The sequence below is a fragment of the Pinus tabuliformis genome, chromosome 6 (assembly GCF_031772625.1).
Source record: "Pinus tabuliformis cultivar Carrire ecotype Pingquan chromosome 6, CPIR1, whole genome shotgun sequence".
Taxonomy (NCBI): Eukaryota; Viridiplantae; Streptophyta; class Pinopsida; order Pinales; family Pinaceae; genus Pinus; species Pinus tabuliformis.
In genome coordinates, this window is record NC_142292.1 from 903,699,821 (window position 1) to 903,721,343 (window position 21,523).

At 34.7% G+C, this 21,523-nt stretch overlaps 2 protein-coding genes across 2 annotated transcripts; both read right to left on the minus strand.

Annotated features, from left to right (window-relative positions):
• Positions 1-11,706: 11,706 nt before the first annotated feature.
• LOC149261859 (putative clathrin assembly protein At2g01600) lies at positions 11,707-12,929 on the minus strand. Its single transcript, XM_089371525.1, has 3 exons — positions 12,888-12,929; positions 12,183-12,584; positions 11,707-12,024 (listed from the first exon to the last, which is right to left on the minus strand). The coding sequence occupies exons 1-3, from the start codon at positions 12,927-12,929 to the stop codon at positions 11,707-11,709; spliced, it is 762 nt and encodes a 253-aa protein (XP_089227651.1).
• Positions 12,930-13,956: 1,027 nt separating this feature from the next.
• LOC149261860 (tRNAse Z TRZ4, mitochondrial-like) lies at positions 13,957-15,740 on the minus strand. Its single transcript, XM_089382472.1, has 6 exons — positions 15,654-15,740; positions 15,224-15,268; positions 14,961-15,015; positions 14,752-14,795; positions 14,356-14,513; positions 13,957-14,167 (listed from the first exon to the last, which is right to left on the minus strand). Exons 1-5 carry the CDS (start codon positions 15,726-15,728, stop codon positions 14,400-14,402), a joined length of 333 nt encoding a protein of 110 aa, XP_089238598.1. The 5' UTR covers positions 15,729-15,740; the 3' UTR covers positions 13,957-14,167; positions 14,356-14,399.
• Positions 15,741-21,523: the final 5,783 nt, after the last annotated feature.

The window sequence follows — 21,523 nt, forward strand, 5'->3', positions numbered from 1 at the left end:
GGCATGTAGCCACCACATCTCTTCTCAAAGATAAGCTACCATCGCCCTAGCTAGTTTATTTCCATTTCTGTTTGTAAGAATATTTCAGTATTTTATAGTAATGAAATGAAGTATTATTTCTATTTCATCTCTATATGTATGGTTATATCTATAATTTGTTGTGTTCATGTTTAAATACCGATCAAATTTCAAACCCCAATTTTCCATACTGGGTCCCGTTAGTAAAAATGGTCATGGGAGTTGATTCCTCCACTTTTTTCTAGTCTAAAAGAATCAAAATGGATGACAAGCAATATAATGATCCATTTTGGATCATGTTGCGCACATAAATATAAATTACATGCTAAATTACTTCCTTCGTGCATCGATATTATATTTAAAAGATCTTATCTAGTGGTTTCCATTTTGGATATCCAGGGCTTACTCTACTTTATTATTAGGGGAAATTTATTAATGAAAGTAAACGATTTAATATGAAAGTTTGAAATTAGTTGAAATACTACAAATCAAGATAATTACATCTAGATATTGACCAAATGATGTAGGAAAACACAACCATCATAGAAAATAAAAATAAAGGATTGTTCTTCTAAAATAATTGTAAAAACCCAACTGAAAATAAGAATAAAGGATTGTTTTTCTAAAATGATTGTAAAAAACAAACTTTAATCTAAATTGTAGAAAACAAACCAACTTGTAGAAGTAAGAACTAAATTATCTTACATAAAGATTAAAATTTCATATTCTCCTTTCCCTTATTAACATATTTCATATCACCTTTGTACACCAATACATCATTATTTTTCAAGAAAGATGAATTAGAAAGGGAAAATTGGACATTCCTACAACATTTGTAACAATTCTATAGGAGCTATTATAGTTCTACAAGAAAGAAGCATAGAAAATCAAAGAGAGCTAAGGAAGAGGGAAAATTTCCTCTTCACTCATGAAAACTACTTAGGTGAATTGAAATAAACCATGTTAGATGTATTTATACTAAAGAGTAAATAGTTGCATCATGAAACTCACTCCTAAAATAAAATAGGCAACTTCACTATTAACAATTTATATAAAAGTAATATGTTAAATAATCACAAAACTTAAAAAAAAATGAAAAAAAATGTAATACAAGGGGTTCCTTAGATATCCTTTGAGTGGGCCCTCCCTAAGGTGCTCAAAGAACATGAGATAATCACCAATCACTAGTTGAAAACAAAAATTCCTTCATTGAATGGATGGAAAAATAGAATTAGATTATTTAATTGAGACTAGATAGCTCCAGAGCTCTAAAAGTATGAAAAGGAAATTACAATGATATATTGACTATTGAGGCTAATCCTCAAATGCCTTTCTATACAAAGAAGACAGGGACCAATCCTAAGTGGACTAGTCTCCACTAAATCCTAAAATCATAGAACCTTATTTCCAAGATAAACTCCACCTGAATAGATTCAGTCTCCAAGCTAGTCGAGGAATATCTAAGTGGAATAATGTTGTATTGGGTTGAGTTCCAGCTTCAAAAGTCATGATATCCCTAATTTATCTTAGGGATACTAGTTAAATGGTATTCCATATATCTTACCATATCAATACATTAATTGCACCAAAAAATAAGTAAAATCATGAGCATGACCAAATCATTCAAGCAACCTTAATCAAATCATGAAAAATATGAAAAATAACTATATTACACATAAAAGAAGGTCATTATGTATATTTTGGTAAAAGGAGGAAAATATAGTGCTATTGATTGGCCTATAGGATGACAACTGCAAGGGCCCATCAAAAGCTAGAGACAAACATAATATAGGCCTTCCTATCCATCTTATCCTAGTATTATTTCTCAATAAATTCCCTTTTTTATGGTAATAGAGAATCCCAATGATATTTGTTCATAATAAGATATTCCATCTTAAGATTCCATAACTCAAAGTTCTAAACATTTAAAATTTCTCTTCATCTTTGAAGTGTTCCCCATTTTACTTCACACAAAATATCATCAACATAGAGCTTCCACTCAATTTGTTTTATCACAAAGTCAATATATCCTTTCCCTCGACTGAACAAGATACCCTAGCAAAAAAGGTGCCCCGTTGAAGGACTGACCTCTCTTTAACACCATATGTAAAAAAAGTGAATGTTAAACCTATGGAAGAGAAGAAAAATAAGAGAAACATGATCTCATACACAATAGAAGAGATTTACCCTAAAAATCCTTAACCAATAGAAATAGTGAACACAAGGTTGCACTTCTTCCTCATTATATTACAAAATAAGTCATAATACATATTCCAATATTTTACATCATCAATCAACCCTAATCCATGTCTAATTAATATTAAAAATATAACAGTTTTAAAACATGGGTAAAACCACCCACATTATCCAAAAAAATTGTTATACTCCCAACCAAAAAAACGTTATTGTTGGAACATCAATCCTATGATTTATGTTTATTCACATTGTTTTTAAATTCCCTAATACGATTCAAATCCTTTATTTTAATAAAGAGAAAAATACTTGATATTAAACAATATCATATTGAGGTTAACAAAGTTCTAATAGTTTTCTTTGTGTAGAATTTCCTATAGATTCACAAGCTCATGCAATTTACTAAAACACACGACACGAATCTACTTTAAATTTGAACTAGCAGAAGCCAATAGATCGATGAAAACAATATTAACAAGAAGAAGACAAATCAATGGCACATAACACAATAACTTTTTCTGGGGAAATCCAGTGCTCAAAACCCCTCCTATATGCATTGCATTAAATCATAAATATGAGTGAAGATATAAAGTTTGTTCTCACAAGAGCAATTCCACACAAGTATGCTCAACTCTCTACCTCATAAGCCCGCTATTAGCTAAAACTTAGCCAATTCCCACTACCTTCCAAGCCCCTACTTCCCTACACAATTCCTAGGATGAGTAGCCTGTATTTAAAGGGAATGCATGCTTCTAAACAGTGCAATCCAAACATAGGCCCTTCTCTGCTTGCATCCATGATATTTAAAACTCAGTAAATAATACAACTCATAGTACATTGTCCATGCACTCTAGTGTCAACTAGGTCTTTCTTTGAATAGACATGCATGAGTTTCTCATGAGCAAATCTTAAGTTAACTAGAGTAACACTTGTGGATGCACGAGTGCAACAACTTGCTGTTAGTCCTCTATTAGTTCCACAAACAGTTAGAACTAATTTAACTGACCATAACTCAGTAAATTGAGTTATCTAATTACAACTCAATTTAAACTCAAACTGGACCCCTAAAATTTAGGGAGAACATATACATGAATATAGAAAGACTTACACCTCGAAATTCCTAAGATAATTAAGTTAATTAAACTTAATTAACTATTTACAAGTTTCTATGAGAATAGAATTCGATTTTAATTCACAACTTAATTCAAGGACAAATCAAACTGGAATTTCTTATTGCCATTTCTCAACACTCCCTCTCAACAAGAAAGGGATTATCTGCTAACCTAATCCTGTCTTTGTGAAACTCAAATTTACATGTTGACAATCCCTTTGGCAAAATGTCAACATCTTGATCCTTTATTGGAATGTACTCTAACAACATGATCTACCTCAATACACAATCTCTGAGGTGATGATATCAGATATCAATGTGCTTGGACCTATCATGAAAAACTATATTTTCAGAGACTTTGATACAACTCTGATTATCACAGTAAATCATTGTCAAATCCATCTGCTGACCAATCAGACCAACCAGGATCTTCCTCATCCAAATGGCCTCACATGTTGCCTTACATGCATCCATGTACTAACTACAACTGATCTTTGTTTCTTGCTATACCAAGAAACTATTGCTGACCCAATATTGAAGATCCCTCCTCATGTGCTCAAACTGTTGGATGGACTCCCTACCCAATCTACATCGGTGAAGCCTTGAAGCTTCACTCCCTTTATCTATCTATACCATAATTTGTACTGAGTAGTTCCCTTGAGGTATCTCAATAAATGCTTTGCCACCTTCCAATACAGCTTGGTAGGCCTAACCATCGCTTGACTAAGCTAGTTAAATTCATAGCATAAATATAGTCTTTGTTTCACCAAGTACATGAGTGAACCCACAAGCTTCCTGTAAATAGTAACTTCCACTACCTCTCCCAAAGTAGAATCCTCCTCAATCCAGTTACTAGCTACAGGAGTCTCCATATGCTTGCAACTCTCCATGTGGAACCTCTTGAGTATCTCCTTGGCATACTTGTCTTCAGACACAAACAACTCCCCATCACTCTACCATACATCCATGTCTAGAAATTAATGCATAAACCCCAATTCATTCATCTCAAACTCTCTTACAAGGTGCTCCTTGCAATATTTTATTAGTTAATCAGCACCTATCAGTATGAGATCATCAAGATAAAGTACAATAATCAACAGTTTACCTTCGACCGCTATGTGGTATAGGTTCACATTCGCTTCACTCTTCGTGAAGCCCAACCTAGTGAATTCATTGGCTATCCTTGTATACTAAACATGAAGTGCATGATTCAACCCATAAAATGCTTTCTTGCGCTGGCACACATGCGACTCATAGTCGAAGGTTTCAAAACCTTCAAGTTGCTCTATGTGCACCTTTTCCCCAATTGTGCCATTAAGTAATGTTATCTTCACATCCATCTAATGTATATTCCACCCCATATGCATTTATAGTGCCAATATAGATCTAATCGATGAGTACCTTGCAACAGGATAAAATGTCTCATCATAATCAATCCCCTCTACTTTTGAAAAGCCACGAGTCACAAATCTAGCCTTATGCTTCTCCACACTATGATCTACAGTTTTCTTTACCTTGTAAAGCCAATGGGAGCTCACCATGGACTTATCTGCGGGTCTCGAGACCACATCCCAAACATTGTTACGAACTATTGATTTTTACTCCTCTACCATGGCATCAACCCAAACCAGTTGTTGCACTACTTCCTCAAAGGAAGATGGCTCTATCACAACACATCCACTCAACACATCTATCAAGTGACCTCCTCTGTATGTGCTTTGATGTGGGTGCTCCCACATTCTCTCTAGCATCCAAAAATAATCTATCTGCCTCTCTGGTTCGCTTTCTCCAATCTCTGAAAAACTCTGCCTGACTGGATCTCTCCACTCTCGAATCCTCTACATGTGGCTTCTCCACCCCCGAAACAATCTAAGGCTCCTCAACCTTAGGAGCTAAAATATCCTCAACGCATGTAGTTGAAGCTCCCTCTCAAGGCAAACTTGCTTGGCCTTCTCCTCATTGAATCTTACATCCCTGCGAACCACTGTCATCATGTTGGCCTACAAGTACACCTAATAGTTCTCAGGTGTCTCAGTGTACCCCACAAATATCCCCAAATTTGTTGTCAGCTCAAGCTTCTTCCAAGCATCTTTGGTCACATCGAAATATACCGATGACCCAAAAATCCTAAAGTGGTCAACATTTGGCCTCTTGTTGGAATAAGCCTCCTCTGGTATCTTCATCCCAAGTATCCGATGTTGGCTACGGTTCTGAACATAAATTTTTGTGTTGCATACCTCAGCCCACAAGTGTAGTGGGATACCCTGATCATGCAACATTTCCCTTGTTGTCCTTACTATGTTTCTGTTCTTCCTCTCGACCACCCCATTATACTGAGGGTTATAGGGTGACGTCAATTCCTGTTTAATCACTTCTACTGCACATAAGTTCTTAAACTCATTTGAGACATACTAACCACCATTATCACTCCATAGAGATTTAACCTTCTTGCCCAACTCTTCCTCCACCAATTCTTTAAACTCAAAAAACTTTGTGAAGGTTTGATCCTTTTTCTTCATGAAAAATATGCAACATTTGCGAGAAAAGTCATCAACAAATATAACATAATTCCTTTTTTTGGTCATGGATGTTGTCGAGAATGGTCCTCATACATCTAAATGGACTCATTCTATAATATCCTCTACTCTACTATCTCTTTCGTGAAAGGAAGACTTGGTGTATTTACCCAAAGTACGCCCCTTGCATGTGTCAACGTGTTCTGGTGTGCCTTTGGGCAAACCGATGGAGATCTCCTAGATGATCTTCGAAGCCCCATGATGCAAGTGACCCAATCACCTGTGCCACAACTTGCCAACGTCTCAGTTGTACACCATCTCTACTTTTGTGCTCAATGTAGCACAATCCTCTACCTGCAACGTATATAGATTCTTCACACGAATCCCTATATTCTTTACTTGACCCATGACTATGTGTCGAAGGAACACCTTTCCTTTTGAGAATATCACATCATAGCCTCTATCCTCAAGCATGGAAATGGATACCAAGTTATTATTCATCCGGGCACACACATAACATTCTTTAAGGTGGGTGGAGCCCCATGCTCCCTCTCAAAAGTAACCATGCCTAATCTAGTAGCACTATACCTCCTTTGGTCACCCATCTCGATATGTATCTGGAGATATTTCTCCTCGAGGTCACTAAATAACTCCTTATCACCAGTCATGTGGAATGAAGCTCCACTATCTAAGTATCGTACACTTCCCATCATTGATGACACTGTGCATGCAATGAGGGAAAAGTCAAATTTGAATTGAGAGGCAAAAGCCTCAACCGGGGTTGCTCCTGAGGACTTCTTCTTGGACTTTTTGAGTGGGTAATTTGTAGCACAATGGCCCAACTAATGACAATGAAATCACTTAACTTTCGTCATGTCTTTCTTCTTACCTCCATGGCAAGAATCCGATTTGAAATGGGAAGCTTTCCCATTCCCCTTATTCACCTTAGCTGCTAAGGCACAATGGCCTTCTTCATCAATCTTTGATGAAGAGCCATCTCCAGTGTTCCTCAAAACTTCAAAATATCCTCTATTATATTGTGCTCAACTCTAATACCATGTATAATTTCATGTAGATTCACAAGTTCATGCAATTTACTAAAGCACAAGACAAGAATCTACTTCTACTTTCAACCAGCGAAAGCCAATAGATCGATGAAAACAATATGAACAAGAAGAAAAAAAATCAATGGAACATAACACAATATTTTTTCCTGGGGATATCCACTGCTCAAAACCTTGCCTATCTGTATTTCATTAAATCAGAAATATGAGTAAACAATTCCGCACAAGTATGCTCAACTCTCTACCTCACAAGCTCGATATTAGCTAACACTTAGCCAATTTCCATTGCCTACCAAGCCCCTATTTCCTTGAGAAATTCCTAGGATGAATAGCCTCTATTTAAAGGGAATTCATGGTTCCAAAATTGCATAATCCAAACATAGGTCCTTCTCTAATTACATGCATGATATTTACAACTCAGTAAATCATACAACTGATAGTACATTGCCCCTGCACTCTAGTCTCAAGTGAGTCTTTCTCTGAACTAACATGCATGAGTTTCTCATGAGGGAATATTCAGTTATCTAGAGTAACACTTATGGATGCACTAGTGCACCAACTGACTGTTAGTCTTCTATTAGTTCCATAAACAATTAGAACTAATTTAACCGACCATAACTCAGTAAACTGACCATAACTCATTAAACTAAATTATCTAATTACAACTCAATTTAAACTCATACTAAACCCCTAAAATTTAGGGAGAACATATACATGACTACAGAACGACTTCCAACTCGAAATTCCTAAGCTAATTAAGTTAATTAAACTTAATTAACTATTTACAAGTTGCTAGGAAAATAGAATTTGATTTTAATTCACAGTTTAATTCAAGAACAAATTAAATTGGAATTTCTTATTACCATTTCTCAACACTTTGAATGGTGACATAATGTTCATTTAGGTTTCTTAACTTCCATGAATACAACAAACACTCATCTACTCGTATACACATAGGACTTCTTTTCCTATGGGTTACAAACAATGGAGATGTAATAGGATATTGTACACCTTAGGTTGAAAATCCTTTATATGATGTTGTACTGACATCTTTACAATGTCTACATGTTGAACATTAGGATGGTCATCTTCATATATTGTAGTTTTTATAATATCTACTCGTTGAAAATTACCATGGTCATCCTTATAAATTATAGTCTTAAGAATGAGAGAGTTAGCCCCTTAGACATAAGGTTCTACAAACGTTGTCTTTAGAATTTCATTTACCATATGATTAACCCCAAAAACTATCAAAACATTTCACTATAATTTATGGATTTGAGTGGGTTATTTTTTTTGTCAAGGTTGTTTGACCTTCACTTTTAGTCGAAAAAAACTTGGCATATGGCATCCATTTTTCTTGGTGATGTTGCATTGTTTTCATTATAGTTTGACTTGTGGTCAAATTTTGACTAATATCAATTGTGTTTTGGAGTTAAAATTGGTTGTGTCAAGTGGCTTATTCTATAGCCTAATATGAGGGTGATGTGTAATTATGTCCATGCTCAACTTGGTTTTGACACCTATCCTTTTCAAAATAAAAAGATTGTTCAAAATAAATAAATAAAACAATGTCAGATATAATATACATGGTTGGTTAGTTTTAATTAATTTAAAGCATTATTAAACATCATTAATTATGCTCTCGTTATGGTCACTCTCATTATTCTCACTCAATTCATTACTAATATTACAACCCAATATGAATGAGATGTGGTTAAAATACTTCACTTTCACTCTCGAAAGTATAAATAAAATAAAATAATCTAGATGCTTCTTAATAAAAGAGATATGTTTAATTCATTCAATTCTTAATATAAAATTGATATGTGGCATTCAAAGTATATTAATAATAATAAAAATATGCAATGTGGGTCGTATATAAAATATTTCACTATATAAATTTAAGTAATATTGATGTGTATTTAAAAATATATTAATACGATAATCATTTTAATATAGACAATATGGTCTATGAATAAAATATTTCACTATTCATATTAAGTAAACTATCCCAATGCAATAGGTATAATTTCTGTGAGGTGGGAGGCGTTGTCTTAGTCTTCCATTCGAGGTCAGGGTGGCTTGGAAGCCTACTCATGTCCATTGTTTTGGGGCTTCATTGAATTAGTAGTGTCTAGGTTGGCAATTATAGCCGCCGTGTCAACATAGGTATGTGTCATTAAGTGAAATGTAAAGAGAGGGTTGGATGGCTCTTATGGGTTGTTTTCCTTGGATGCCTAAGTCTTATGTGTCAGGGGTTCAATGTTTGGGGTGTGTGTCTACATTTATTTAATGGCGTCAAGGAATGGGTCCTTTGTAGAGGCTAGTGTGACCTCTTGTCAATGCATAGGTGCTTCAATAGAGTCTAAGGTTTGTGTCTTGAGATTTGGGGATGATATAGAGAGTTGGAGCTCTGGTTTTGTGGTGGAAGTGTTTAGTTTTAGGTTTTATTTTTATGCAAGTAGAGGAAAGTATAGTATTTTCTCCGAGTGTTCCCTCTCAATCTCAGTCATGCCTTCGAGATAGTGAATGTATTGTGGGTGGGCGGGAGGGGACAATGGCCTGCAAGGGGAGAGGAGTGAGACTCTTTGCTCATGACTCAATTACCACTTACTTCAATGCTATTCCACCTAAAGCAAGGAAGGAGATACGTAAATTGGAGAATCATGTAGGTGTGGAGAGACAATCCCATTTCAATTCTAAAATCTTGGAGGATATTTTAGCTCAAGTTCTTGACCTTGGGCACACAAGGGAAGGAAGAAGCAATATCTAAATTTTGTGGCTTTGCACTAGCAAATGAATACTTTGTTTGGGCTTGTATTGAAAGACAAGAAAATGGAGCAGTATAACATCTTTTCCACCCTGGAAGACATTAAAAGGATGCTCAAAATTCAATGCATATGTCTAGACAGGATTGTTTATTATCTTGTTCATGTGGAGGAGCATATTGCATGTGAATCTGATAGAAAGGATCTACCAAATCCATCAGGTTTGAGCACAAGGGTGTCAAAGACAATTTCATCTTTAGATAATGATTATGTTCCTGTCAGTTGGTTTTGCAATTCTATTTCCTTTGTGTTTTGGCTTCACCCAGTCAAGAGGGATTTTGAATTTATGATGTATTTAATATGTAGTAGTTTATGTGTCAATTATGAATTAATTTTGTGCTATGTAAATTTTGTATCCAACGTTGTATTGAGAAAACATACCTGTTAGTGCTAGCAGTAATGGTTTGAGAAGGATTAAAATTTTCAAAGTGCAATGTGGAAAATCTATATAATACTAATTTTTGGTAATACAAAGCATTAATTTACAAATATATATATCTATGTCAATTATGTATATATGTATAGATTATATAAAACAATTTAAAAAATTAATTTTTTATGGTTAAAACATTTTAAAATATCTCAAGTAGTCTCACTATTTTACATTTTACTATTTTACAATATTTAAATAAAGATGTGGTTAATAGAAAAATAAGTTATGAAAAAATTATTATTAAACTAACAATGTCAAAGCATATAACCCATAAATGGAGATGTCTAACAATATATAAACCCTCTTTCTATCTATTATTCCACCAATACAAATATTTGTTACAAAATAATGAAAAAATAGATATGCATATCTATTTCTCTTAATTTATTGCATAATTTCATAAAAGAAAATTCTCGAAATATATATATATATATATATATATATAAATGTGATTAAAATAAGTTAGAAAATAGTGACAAAATAGATATGCATATCTATTTCTCTTAATTTATTGCATAATTTCATAAAAGAAAATTTTCAAACTATATATTACCACAACCATATTAATACATGTAATTCATGTTATATTATAGAACTTAATATAAATCCTAATATTAAATCAAAAAATTATAAATATTTTTTAAAATTTATATATTAAAATTCAATTTAATATTCTATAATTTAGGTATTTTAAAATTAAATTAAAATATTCTATATATTTTGAAATATAAAAATCAATATAAAAAAAATTGTTAAAGAAATTTAATCATTTTTCTAAAAATAAATAAATAAAAATTTAATAATTAATGAAACTTTAAATTAAATTATTATTATTTTCATATCATCAAATATATTATAAAATAGAATTGATAGAATACACTATATGGTAATAATTAATCCATTGAGTGTGACCAAAGAAGCGAAGTTGAGAGCGGAGAGATGCAATTCACGTTGTTTGCATGTGTTGATTTCATCGCCCTAAGTTGAGATTCAAAATCGAAAGAGGAAGAAATTACGAAACTATTTTATTCTAAGGTGTTTAATAGATGGTGTGCCCATTCTCAAGGGAAGCTCTTTCCCCGTTCCATTCCATCACCACACTGATAATTAATAGTGCTGGATGAATCCATTATGCTCATATCCAATGATCTCTCCTATTCTTTCTCTGCATCATAATCTGTAGTGCTGGATGAATCAACTATGCTCATATCCAATGCTCTCTCCCATTCTTTCACTGCATTAATATTGCAGTGCTGGATGAGTCCATTATGCTCATATCCAATGTTCTCTCCCATTCTTTCTCTGCATGATTGATTTCATAATTAGCCTCCTGGTCAGTGTTCTTAGAACCAAATATGACTCCATCATCATCAGAATCCCACAAGGTTATCAATGGCTTCTCTTCCTCCACTGCAACCTGTGGAGCCTCCTTCGGAGCTGTTTCTACCTTAGTAATATCTTCTTCCTCTAGGAGAGTACAGTGATATCTGTATTTTTTATTGCAATCCTCCATTTCACTGAGGAATCTCTTGTGTGAGAGCTAATCACCATGGCCATCTGTTAAACCCACTCTGGTGCATGCATTATAAAAAACTGAGAGTTTATCATATTGTTGCAAAATTTGTTCATAAATATAAACGAAGCATAAAGCTTGATCACTCGAAACGTCAGAGAAGGAATAATCCAGCAGCTTGCGTATACAATAGTTAATGGCTCCATAAATCTGTGGACAATCTTTCACTAGTAAATCGAGGGCGTAGTGAATGAGAGGGTTCGCCGCGACGGGGCCTTCCAGAGGAAGGGTGCAGTCTAAGAGACAGCCGAGAAGTAAATGCAGGGATCGCAAGTCTTCCAAAAGCTGAGCAATTTTGACGTTCCGATTTTTCAGCAAGGGTCACATAGTTACTATTTCTTTTGCGCTATAGTCTCTGAGCCAAATAAGAGGCGTATTTGCGAACCCAAATAGAATATTGGAGGGCCAGTGGGGTGCAACAATCCATAAAACTTTGGGACAACCTCCACGAGTGGAGTTGTATCAGAGGAGCTTTGCTTTTCTTGATCTTGTCGGACGAAAATGCAGCGAGGAGCATCCCTTATCAGTCGATGAATGAGTGTCAACGTCTTGACAACGACCATCCAATTTTTTGTTGGGCTTAACCGCTCTTCAACAACTTGTTTTATATAACGTCTCAGCCCTTGCTCTTGCGTTGCAGCAATCAAAACGAGGAGGTGTTTCTCCTTCAGGGGCTTATCATTGTGGCGAGTAACTTTAACATATGCAACGTCTATATCTGTAAGTCTGGTATTAATAGTTGTTGTCGTATTGGCAAGTCCCACGTAGCGGCGTCCTTCAGCGTCCCCACTGCTTTTCTTGACCAGGACCCCATAGCTCAACTGTGCAAACAGGTTAGACTTCCCCTGCTAATTTTTGGGATATATTGAATATACTTCTTACAAATATAAACACCTAATCACATACACTCGTTTCGAAATTTCTGTCTAGGCACTCGTCATTGCTTCCATTCTACGGTCTGACATAATTTTTTTTCTAAGATTCCAATGTTTCAGTGTGTAATCAAATTATATTTCCAAAAGCAACTCTGTCGATTGAGAATCCAGTATTAATGTATTCAAATAAAACAAGAGAGGCTGCGACGCAGCGAGTCCCTGCGTGAAGTTGAGCCTGCCTTCTCTAGTAGCTGTTCGATCCAGACCCATAACCTGAAATCTAGAAAGCCAGCTAACTGTAAGACTTTCAGTCATTGATACAGGCAAGTGCATTTAATTTAATTAGCATTGAGCGGTCAATTAATGTTTTCGCCAGAAAGATTAATATTACAAAAATACAGGTACGGAATATGATGTTAATTAAGCAACAAGGTTGGTGTTCATACAAAATATACTCAAGCTCCTGACTCGTAACATTCTTCCAACAAATACAGACAACTTTAGAGAAAGACAACTTTTGAAACTTGAATGATGCACAATATGTGTGTTGTTTTGAGTTATCTGGGAATCATTTTAAGCATTTTCAAACTCAAATGATGCAATGTGTCTATGTGTTCTCCCCAGTAAGAAACTCTTCATGCTATAGCAGGAGATATAGTGGAGTAAGTTTTCTGTTTGCCTTGCCTAAATCTGAATACAACAGAAACGAAAACAAAAATCCATCTGGCTGTCCACTGATATTCTGTTTTCAACATTGCAAACGAAAGATTCTGCCGAAGACTCTATACCCTGATGTCTGTTGATTCCATGGAAGTGCCATCAACAATTTCGCATATACTAAAAGTACCAGCTGAGAGCTCCAGTGCTTCTTTACATAGTACGAAGTGGAGGATTTAAGGATGGGCTTTAGGCAGAGTACATCAGCTGAACTTAGGGATACAAACTGTCAGAAACCTAGTCTTTAAGTATGCGTATGCTATTACTCTGGGAAAGAAAAGTAAAATTATTGATCAAATACCTCCAAGTGTTGTTTAATCCTCAACATGAGATATGCCATATTAATGAGTTGACTCCATATTCCAGAGCCAATGTTTGGAGCCTGATGAAATTCCATTGGCTCAATCCCTTGTTTGCCATGGGATACAAGAAGACTTTAGAGCTTGATGACGTACCAAGTGTTGCAGGCAAGGATACTGCTGAAGAGTCATATCGAGGACTTGAAACCAACTGGTGCTGCCAAAAGGTCGAGACAAATATACAGAACCCATCAATGCTAAAGGCCATTCTGTCATCTGTTTGGAAGGGAATGATAATCAATGCTTTGTTTGCAGCCATATTTAGCTGTGCAACATATATAGGTCCATATCTGATAAACTTGTTCGTAGAGTACTTGGGAGGAACAGAGCATTTTTCCTATGAAGGCTATGTGCTGGCCTCTGTTTTCTTTGGTGCAAAGATGATTGAGTCATTGGCCCAGAGACAATGGTATTTTGGAGCCCAGCAGCTTGGGAAACCATATATCTACGTAGGCTCCAAGAGCTGAGAAGGGTTGCCTATGCAAACAGAAAGATCATAGCATCATTATTCTCTAAATCATAGAAAATCATATGTACATCCACACAGTCATCTAAATGATTTAAGTAGGCCTAAAGCAACCAGAGATTGTAGCAAATATGACAGCCCCATAAGAAAGAAAAGCCTAAAAGGCAAGTTACTAGGAATTGGATTCAGATGTACATACAGATCTGCCAGATTTAATCCTCAACATGAGATATGCCATATTAATCAGTTGACTCCATATTCCAGAGCCAATGTTTGGAGCCTGATGAAATTCCATTGGCTCAACCCCTTGTTTGCCATGGGATACAAGAAGACTTTAGAGGTTGATGACGTACTGCCCTGGACCAAAACTATTGGTGTGAACAACATCAGAGTTTGGAATAAATGACCGCATTGCACCAGTTAAAAATTCTAAATCTGATGGACCCCAGATGTTAACCTGTTAAAACATAGGAACCTACAAATTTTAGAACATGATAAATTTTCACTAGTATAAGGATGTCTTAATACTTTAGTGTTCAATTTGACCTCCTAGAAAAAATCTTCCAACGTAAAAGAGGGCATAAAATTTGCTTACTGTCATTGCATCATCCCCTATGCCAGCCATCGTCAGGAGAAGACCTGCAAAGCACGATCATGGTGTAATTCCATTTGTGATTGCTTGAGAAAATCATAATCTAGGTATAGACACCAATTCAAAAGAAAAAGATCACTCCTGTTGCCTGCATATCAACCCTAGTTCTGCGTACAATAGATAAAAACTGACCAAATATTCCGACAACTAACCTGGAATGCCACCCGCAGTTTCTGAGCAAACCAGGGTAAGAAATATGTGATCTAACTGAGAGCCAACCCTTATAGGTTATCAGTCCATGTGCATAATAATCTTATCAAATCTAAGAGCGTGATATTTTGCTATTGGGTGTCTAACGGCTCAAGTAAACTTGAATATTTTATCTTACAGAGAAGGCAGACACATTAAGAAAACAATGATTTATAAAGCTGTATATAAGTGATCCAAATAACACTAATTCAAAAGCACAACTTACTCTTGATAGCTTGAATTTGTGTTCAGCAGAGAAGCGTTGCAGCCCCTGATACAAAAAAGAATAGTCCATTCAGAGACATGTTGACCAGATTTTATGTTCAAATACATTGAAAATACCAGCACGATTACCCATACTTTTAACCCAAAAGCCGCATAACCTATGACTGTAAGCGATTCATTGAGTTCAAAAGGAAGCGACTAGCTGGCCTGTTTTGTCTAGGAATCAATAGTTGCAAGTACCAACCAGTAGTCACAGTTTCAAAACCCACAAAGTGCTTCAATTGCCTTCGCGACATGGATTCAATCGGTAATTTTAACGCTATACCGAAAGCAGATATCCCCACCATCGGGGACTCCAGTCCTGTGTGGAAAGCTCTCTATTTTTTTATGGCCTGGTAAAGCTATGATATTTTAGTTTAACTTGAACTCACCTCTCCAGCATTGAATATGAAGCGCTGTTGATCAAAAAACAGCAGAACAGATGGGAATGTATCTTGCGTATCCATCCCAATCCCCAGAATCTGTAACAAAGATAACGAGGACAAAACCTCAGAAACCTAAAGCCAATAAAATAAAATTTAAAAGCAGGTTCGTATGATTCAGCAGGCTAGTAATAAAAATCTCTTCCCAATGTATTCAGCAACTAAGCAATTTGCGAGTACTGAGACTGGCGAAGCCACAGTTCAAAAGCTTACCTGAAGAGCTAGGAGATCTGGGAAATGGTTTCGAGGAACTATTACTTGAAGCCCTCCCCCTTTTCGCAAGTTCATCAGAAATCGCAGAGGCCTCCCGTTCCTCCCGTTCAGCAACTTCATCAGCAATCGCAGAGGCCTCAAGCGCTTACCTTGCCTCCGGAGGAGTTGCTTCCAACCGGCTTTGGGCTTTGACAAGTGCGACGAAGGCTAACAGCTGTTGAACCATGGTGCATCATGGCATGCACCAGCTGCCAATGTAGAACATTGCAAGAGGGAACACCGAGCTTTACTAAACCGCATACTGGGCAGAAGTAATGCTAGCATTAAAACCAGACACCGTGACGGTTAGCGCGAAAATGCACCGGGTTTATTCCTTTAAGCTATGGTCCGGCCTCTTCCGCCTCGGGAAGAGGCCAAATAAGATGGCGCACGATGGCCAAAGAATGACTGCAAACGAAACTTAGCATATCTCCTCTCTAACCGCCGTATAACAGAGAAACGCAGGGGTCAAGTAATGCTAAGTGGGGGTCCTATCGATCACTATAGTCCCTGCCGGATGCCAGATGGCAGGGACTAATAAAACGATGGATAGAATTTGATAACATTACTTTTTACTGGGTGATTTTATTATGAAGATTAATTATGGAACGTTGGATAGGATTTTTAAATATTATTTTTTGTTCGGTGATTCTATTATGGAAAATAATATGCTTTCAATTGTATTCGTAAAATTAATCTTTCGTATTTTCAAAAATTTGTTAATTTTTATATTTTCAAAAAATTATTAATTTAAATTATATAAAATAAAATTACTTTATTTTAAAAGATATCATTTTTTAAATATATTTAAAAAAATTAAAAATTTTAAATAAATATAAAAAAACATTTTATTATTATCTTAATAAAATTCGCTAAAATTAATATATTTTAAATAAATATTAATGCCAACATCCTTCTTAATTATATTAATAAAACAATCTTATTCTTTGAAATTTCTTACCCATAAAGGATTAAAGGTAAATGTTGAGATATTGGAGTCATTCTTACCCATGTTTTTTAAAGAAAAAATATTGCTTAACTGGTATATGATGGCCTTTTTAAACAATCTCATCTTCAAGAAGGAACTCTCTAACTCTTAGTTAATAAGGAATGCCTAATTTTTGATATATGAGGTGATCAAAACAAATGGAGTAGGACCAAAAAAATGTCTTTAGTCTCATTGTTGAAAAAAATATTGGTTTCATAGTTTATTTCAAGATCAAAACCTCTTTAATATAATAAAGGTGAGAAGGCCCTCCTCCCATGAGAGCTCGAAACTCTAAACGAGAAAGACATCTCTCCAACCATATAAAGAGAAGCAAAAACACTCAATAATATTTTTTAATGCCACTTATAAAGGAAATCCTAGGTGGTAGGTATGAGGAGGAGTCACTTTTTACTTCATAGAATATCAAGTAGTTATATATGTTTGTCAAATGAGAACTTCTATGAACAATGAGGTGGAGGCTCTAGCTCTATTCAAATGTCTCTTACTTCTTAAAGTACAAGGAGTAAGGGGGCATCCATTATCAAAGATTCAATAATAATTCTTTCAGCAATGAAGCCATGTATATCTCTAAACAAACATCCATAGCTCATGTGATGACAAAAAAACTCTTAGATATGTTGAGCTTCAACAAGATTGAGTTATATTATGTCCTACTGCATGAAAACTCAACTGCAAACTAGAAAGTAAGTTTGGGGTGCAATATTAAGTTTGGGCTTATGTCAAATAATGAGGGGAACTTTTTCCATCTCCCTCCATAGTGTAACCATAGAAATAATCAAGGTTCCCTTGGGCATCCCCTTTAAGGATATCACAGTATTGAATTAACAAATACTATTGAACTGGTAGCATTGAATTACTTCCCTCCTACTCTAGTTTTTGCAAAGCATTATCAATTGCATGGTGTTCCAATTGGTAGTTGGTGTGGATTATATTATGGAAACATGTGTTAGTTCAAGTTCATCTTGACTTTATGGTGTCTCACTTTCAACCTTGCATATTTCTATTTTCCCAAAAAATTGTTAATCCAAATTTTACAAATATACTATAAGAAAGCTTAATTTTGAATATTTTTTACGAAATATTTTATAGTTATCATTTTAAAATTCAAAAAGATTTTTCGAGATTATAAAACTTTAAAATAATTATCTATCCTTAATTTTCCCTAACACCAATACTTCTTCGGTTATACCAATGCTTCATTTAGAATATTTTCAAATAATTTTATTGTTTGAAGTTTCTTCTAGTTGATATTTATTGGATCATCATTAAAATTATATGGATATAAGGTGTTAATAGTTACTCTTTCGGATTAAGCCCCATTTTCATTTACATGATTTCAAATTTGCTCAAAGGTCACTAAGAAAGTTAACAAATCCTTATCTGGAATTACAATAGATTTACAACATTCTCAATGAAGTTTTAAATATGTAAAATCTACTTTTGTTTTCTTATTCACCTTAACAAGTGTGCAACTTAATTTTTATTTTGGATTATATATGAATTTATGTCGAGTTCTAGTAACATAATACAATATTTAATAACAATAAGTATTATTCTATGGGAAAAACATTAATTTATGACAATTTTTGGAAGAATGGCTTCTAAGGATCTTTGTATGCCTTAATGTGTAAAAATAATGAAGAAATAACAAAACATTGATTCTTGAGTGTCCATTTATAAAGTAGGTAAGGAAGATAGTAATAGAGGAGTTGGGTAAAGAAAACCAATCCTCTTAGGGCTCGAGAAAAAGTTGGGATATTGGAGCCATCCTTATCTAGGTTCCTTATAGGAAAAAAGTATTGCTTAAGTGGTATTGGATGGTATTTTCAAAATTTTTAGCATGAAAAATTGGGCTTAGTTGAAATAAACTCATCTTCAAGAAGGAACCCTCCAACTCTTAGAGAGCAGTAAGTCATGCCTAATCTTTTCTATATCAAGTGATCAAAACAAATGGAATAGTACCAAAAAATATCTTTAGTCTCATTACTAAATAGAATATATGGTTTCACAATTTACTTCAAGACCAAACCTTTTTAAGATAATAAAGCTAAGAAGACCCTCTTTCCATGAGAGTTGGTGGCTCTAAAGGAGAGAAATATTTCCAACAATTGTAAGAGAAGAAAACTCACTCAATATCATTTTTTAATGCCAACTCTAAAGGAAATCCTAACTCGTAGGTAATAGGGACATACATTTTTTACTTGAAATGATATCAATTACTTATATATTCAAATATCTCTTACTTATTAAAGCAGAAATGGGAAGGGAGGCATCCATTGTGGATGATTCAATGATAAGTATTTGAGTAATATAAGGTAACTATCTCCCTAAAAAAACATCCCTAGTGTTATAGATCTAGGGGGGATAATATGGGGTACCAAGGGAGGTACCCAAGGTAATAATGTAATAATCGGATGGGCCATAGTAATAAATAAGGTGGTTAACACATGTCATGTAAGGGACCACGAGTAGTTAATAATAATGTAATGGGCCCATGGTATTAGTTTGATGGTATGAGGGAACCATGGTAATGATCCATGGTATTGTATGTATGAGGCCTATATAGAGGCTAGAGACTCCACATGGAAGATAGTGAAGGAATATTGTAAGAACAGGCATATGGCATGTGGAGTGTTCTCCTTCCTTAAGGAGTGAATGTATGGTGTTGCCCTACCTTAAGGTTTTTGATTAATAAAGAAGCATTTATCTATATTTGATCTTGTTATTCATGGGTTTATTTCTATTCTCGTATAATATCTTTGGGTTAGATCTATAACAAGTGGTATCAGAGCACTTTCTTGGGCAAACAGTGGAGAAATTTTTTTATTTTTTATTTTTTTCAGGATTTCAGGGGCGGCAAGTTTGCATATCAGATCTGTATGTTTTGGTGAAATATCTGCAAAATCTAATTGTAGATCTGTATTCTTTGTGAAAAAATAGCCAATTTCAAAAAAAAAATCGGTTGAATCGGAGTTCAGATGAAGGAGATATCGCTGATCTAAAAATCAGTGGGGTTGCAGACAATTTTTCAAGGCAGCAAGTTTGCGGCAGTGAGTTTACCTTGGGTACCTCCCTTGGTACCCCATATTATCCCCCCTAGGTATATAACACCTAGCTCACATGATGACAAAATAACTCTTACGAAGTGTTAATATTTGACAAGATTGAATTATTTCATGTCCTATGGCCTCAAAACAAAATTGTAAACCAACAAGTAAGTTTGGGTGCAACATTAAGTTTGGGCTTATATCAAATGAATGGGGGGGTCTCCTTCCAACTCTTTCAATAGTGTAATCATAGAAATAATTATTTTTTCCTTAGGCATGCCCTTTGTGGATATCACAATATTGAATTGATAAGTATTAAGGAACTAATAGCATTGAATTACTTCCCTTATACTATAGTTTGTGTAAAGCATTATGAATTGTATGTTGTTTCAATTGGTAGTTGTGAGGGTTATACTATTGGGACATCTATTAATTCTAGTTCCACTTGAGTTTATCATGTATCTTTGTCTCTTATCCAATTTAGTAAAGAATTCAACATTTGGAAGCTCTTAGCAATAGAGGGAGCTCCTCTCCCTCAACTCTAAGTTAGCATCATTATCTTTCCATTAGACCTAATCTTAGCTTGGTTTGTCTATAAACATATTATTGGATGGTGTGTAATTGTTGTAGCAAAGATTTTGTATCCTTTGTGAGTTCGATGAAATCAAGAAAGGGTTTAAGGTGGTGTATGAAGAATGTTAGGGATGTTTATTGTAGTATTATCATTTCTAGGTTTAGTGGGAAAGATGGTGGCTACATTTTGATTAAAAAACATAATAAAATAATGTAGTTTGAGACAATTGTGTTGTGGATATAGCTAGACATGTGATTGATTTAAAATATTAGCGGAGGGAGGTTCATGGGCATTTGGAAGTCGAAAGTAGAAAAAAATTTGGAGGCCTTTGTCCAAATCAACTAGATAAAACTACTATTGGAGGACACCATGTCTTACCTTGCTATTTTGAAAAATCTAGTTGATCCTCCCTACATTCAAATTCTTATCTCTTAGCATATATTCTCCTTTCAATGTCCGAGGAACTCAAGAAATATCCTAAATTGAAACTTGAACAAGGTATTATTTTGATTTTTTGGATGTTAATGAGTAGAATATAGGGCCCTAGAAGTAGATTTTGTAAGAAACATCAATTACCAAAATCCTAGAAGCATCCAAACATAAAGTGTTTTCTTTCCTTGTTAATTTTTTTTTTGAATAGTTATTTTTCTCTAGCAATATGTATGAAAATATACTTTCCAGGATAACATAAGGACTACAAGCTTCTTAGGGTGGAATTTGGGTCATTTTCCCAATCTAGACTTATGGACTTGGCCTAAATTTTATATTTTTTCCTAAATACTTAATTTCAGAGTAATCCTATTGTTGAATACAAATATTATCTATTAATTTTATCAAAAAAAAAAACATTATTCTAATCCTACATATGGTATACTGTTATAACTATAATGCTTAACTATTTTCTGATCTCTTATAATAATTTGTAACAAAATGGTTA

Excerpts from the sequence above, each read along its gene's own strand:
- LOC149261859 (XM_089371525.1), bottom strand. The coding sequence starts at position 12,929 with ATGACTGAAAGTCTTACAGTTAGCTGGCTTTCTAGATTTCAG. Across the intron at positions 12,585-12,887 it reads GCTGGCTTTCTAGATTTCAG|GGGAAGTCTAACCTGTTTGC; the intron begins GTTATGGGTCTG and ends AAAAATTAGCAG. Across the intron at positions 12,025-12,182 it reads ATACAACTCCACTCGTGGAG|CTTTTGGAAGACTTGCGATC; the intron begins GTTGTCCCAAAG and ends AAAATTGCTCAG.
- LOC149261860 (XM_089382472.1), bottom strand. The coding sequence starts at position 15,728 with ATGGATACGCAAGATACATTCCCATCTGTTCTGCTGTTTTTTGATCAA. Across the intron at positions 15,269-15,653 it reads TCATATTCAATGCTGGAGAG|GGGCTGCAACGCTTCTCTGC; the intron begins GTGAGTTCAAGT and ends TTTTTGTATCAG. Across the intron at positions 14,796-14,960 it reads AACTGCGGGTGGCATTCCAG|GTCTTCTCCTGACGATGGCT; the intron begins GTTAGTTGTCGG and ends CGTGCTTTGCAG.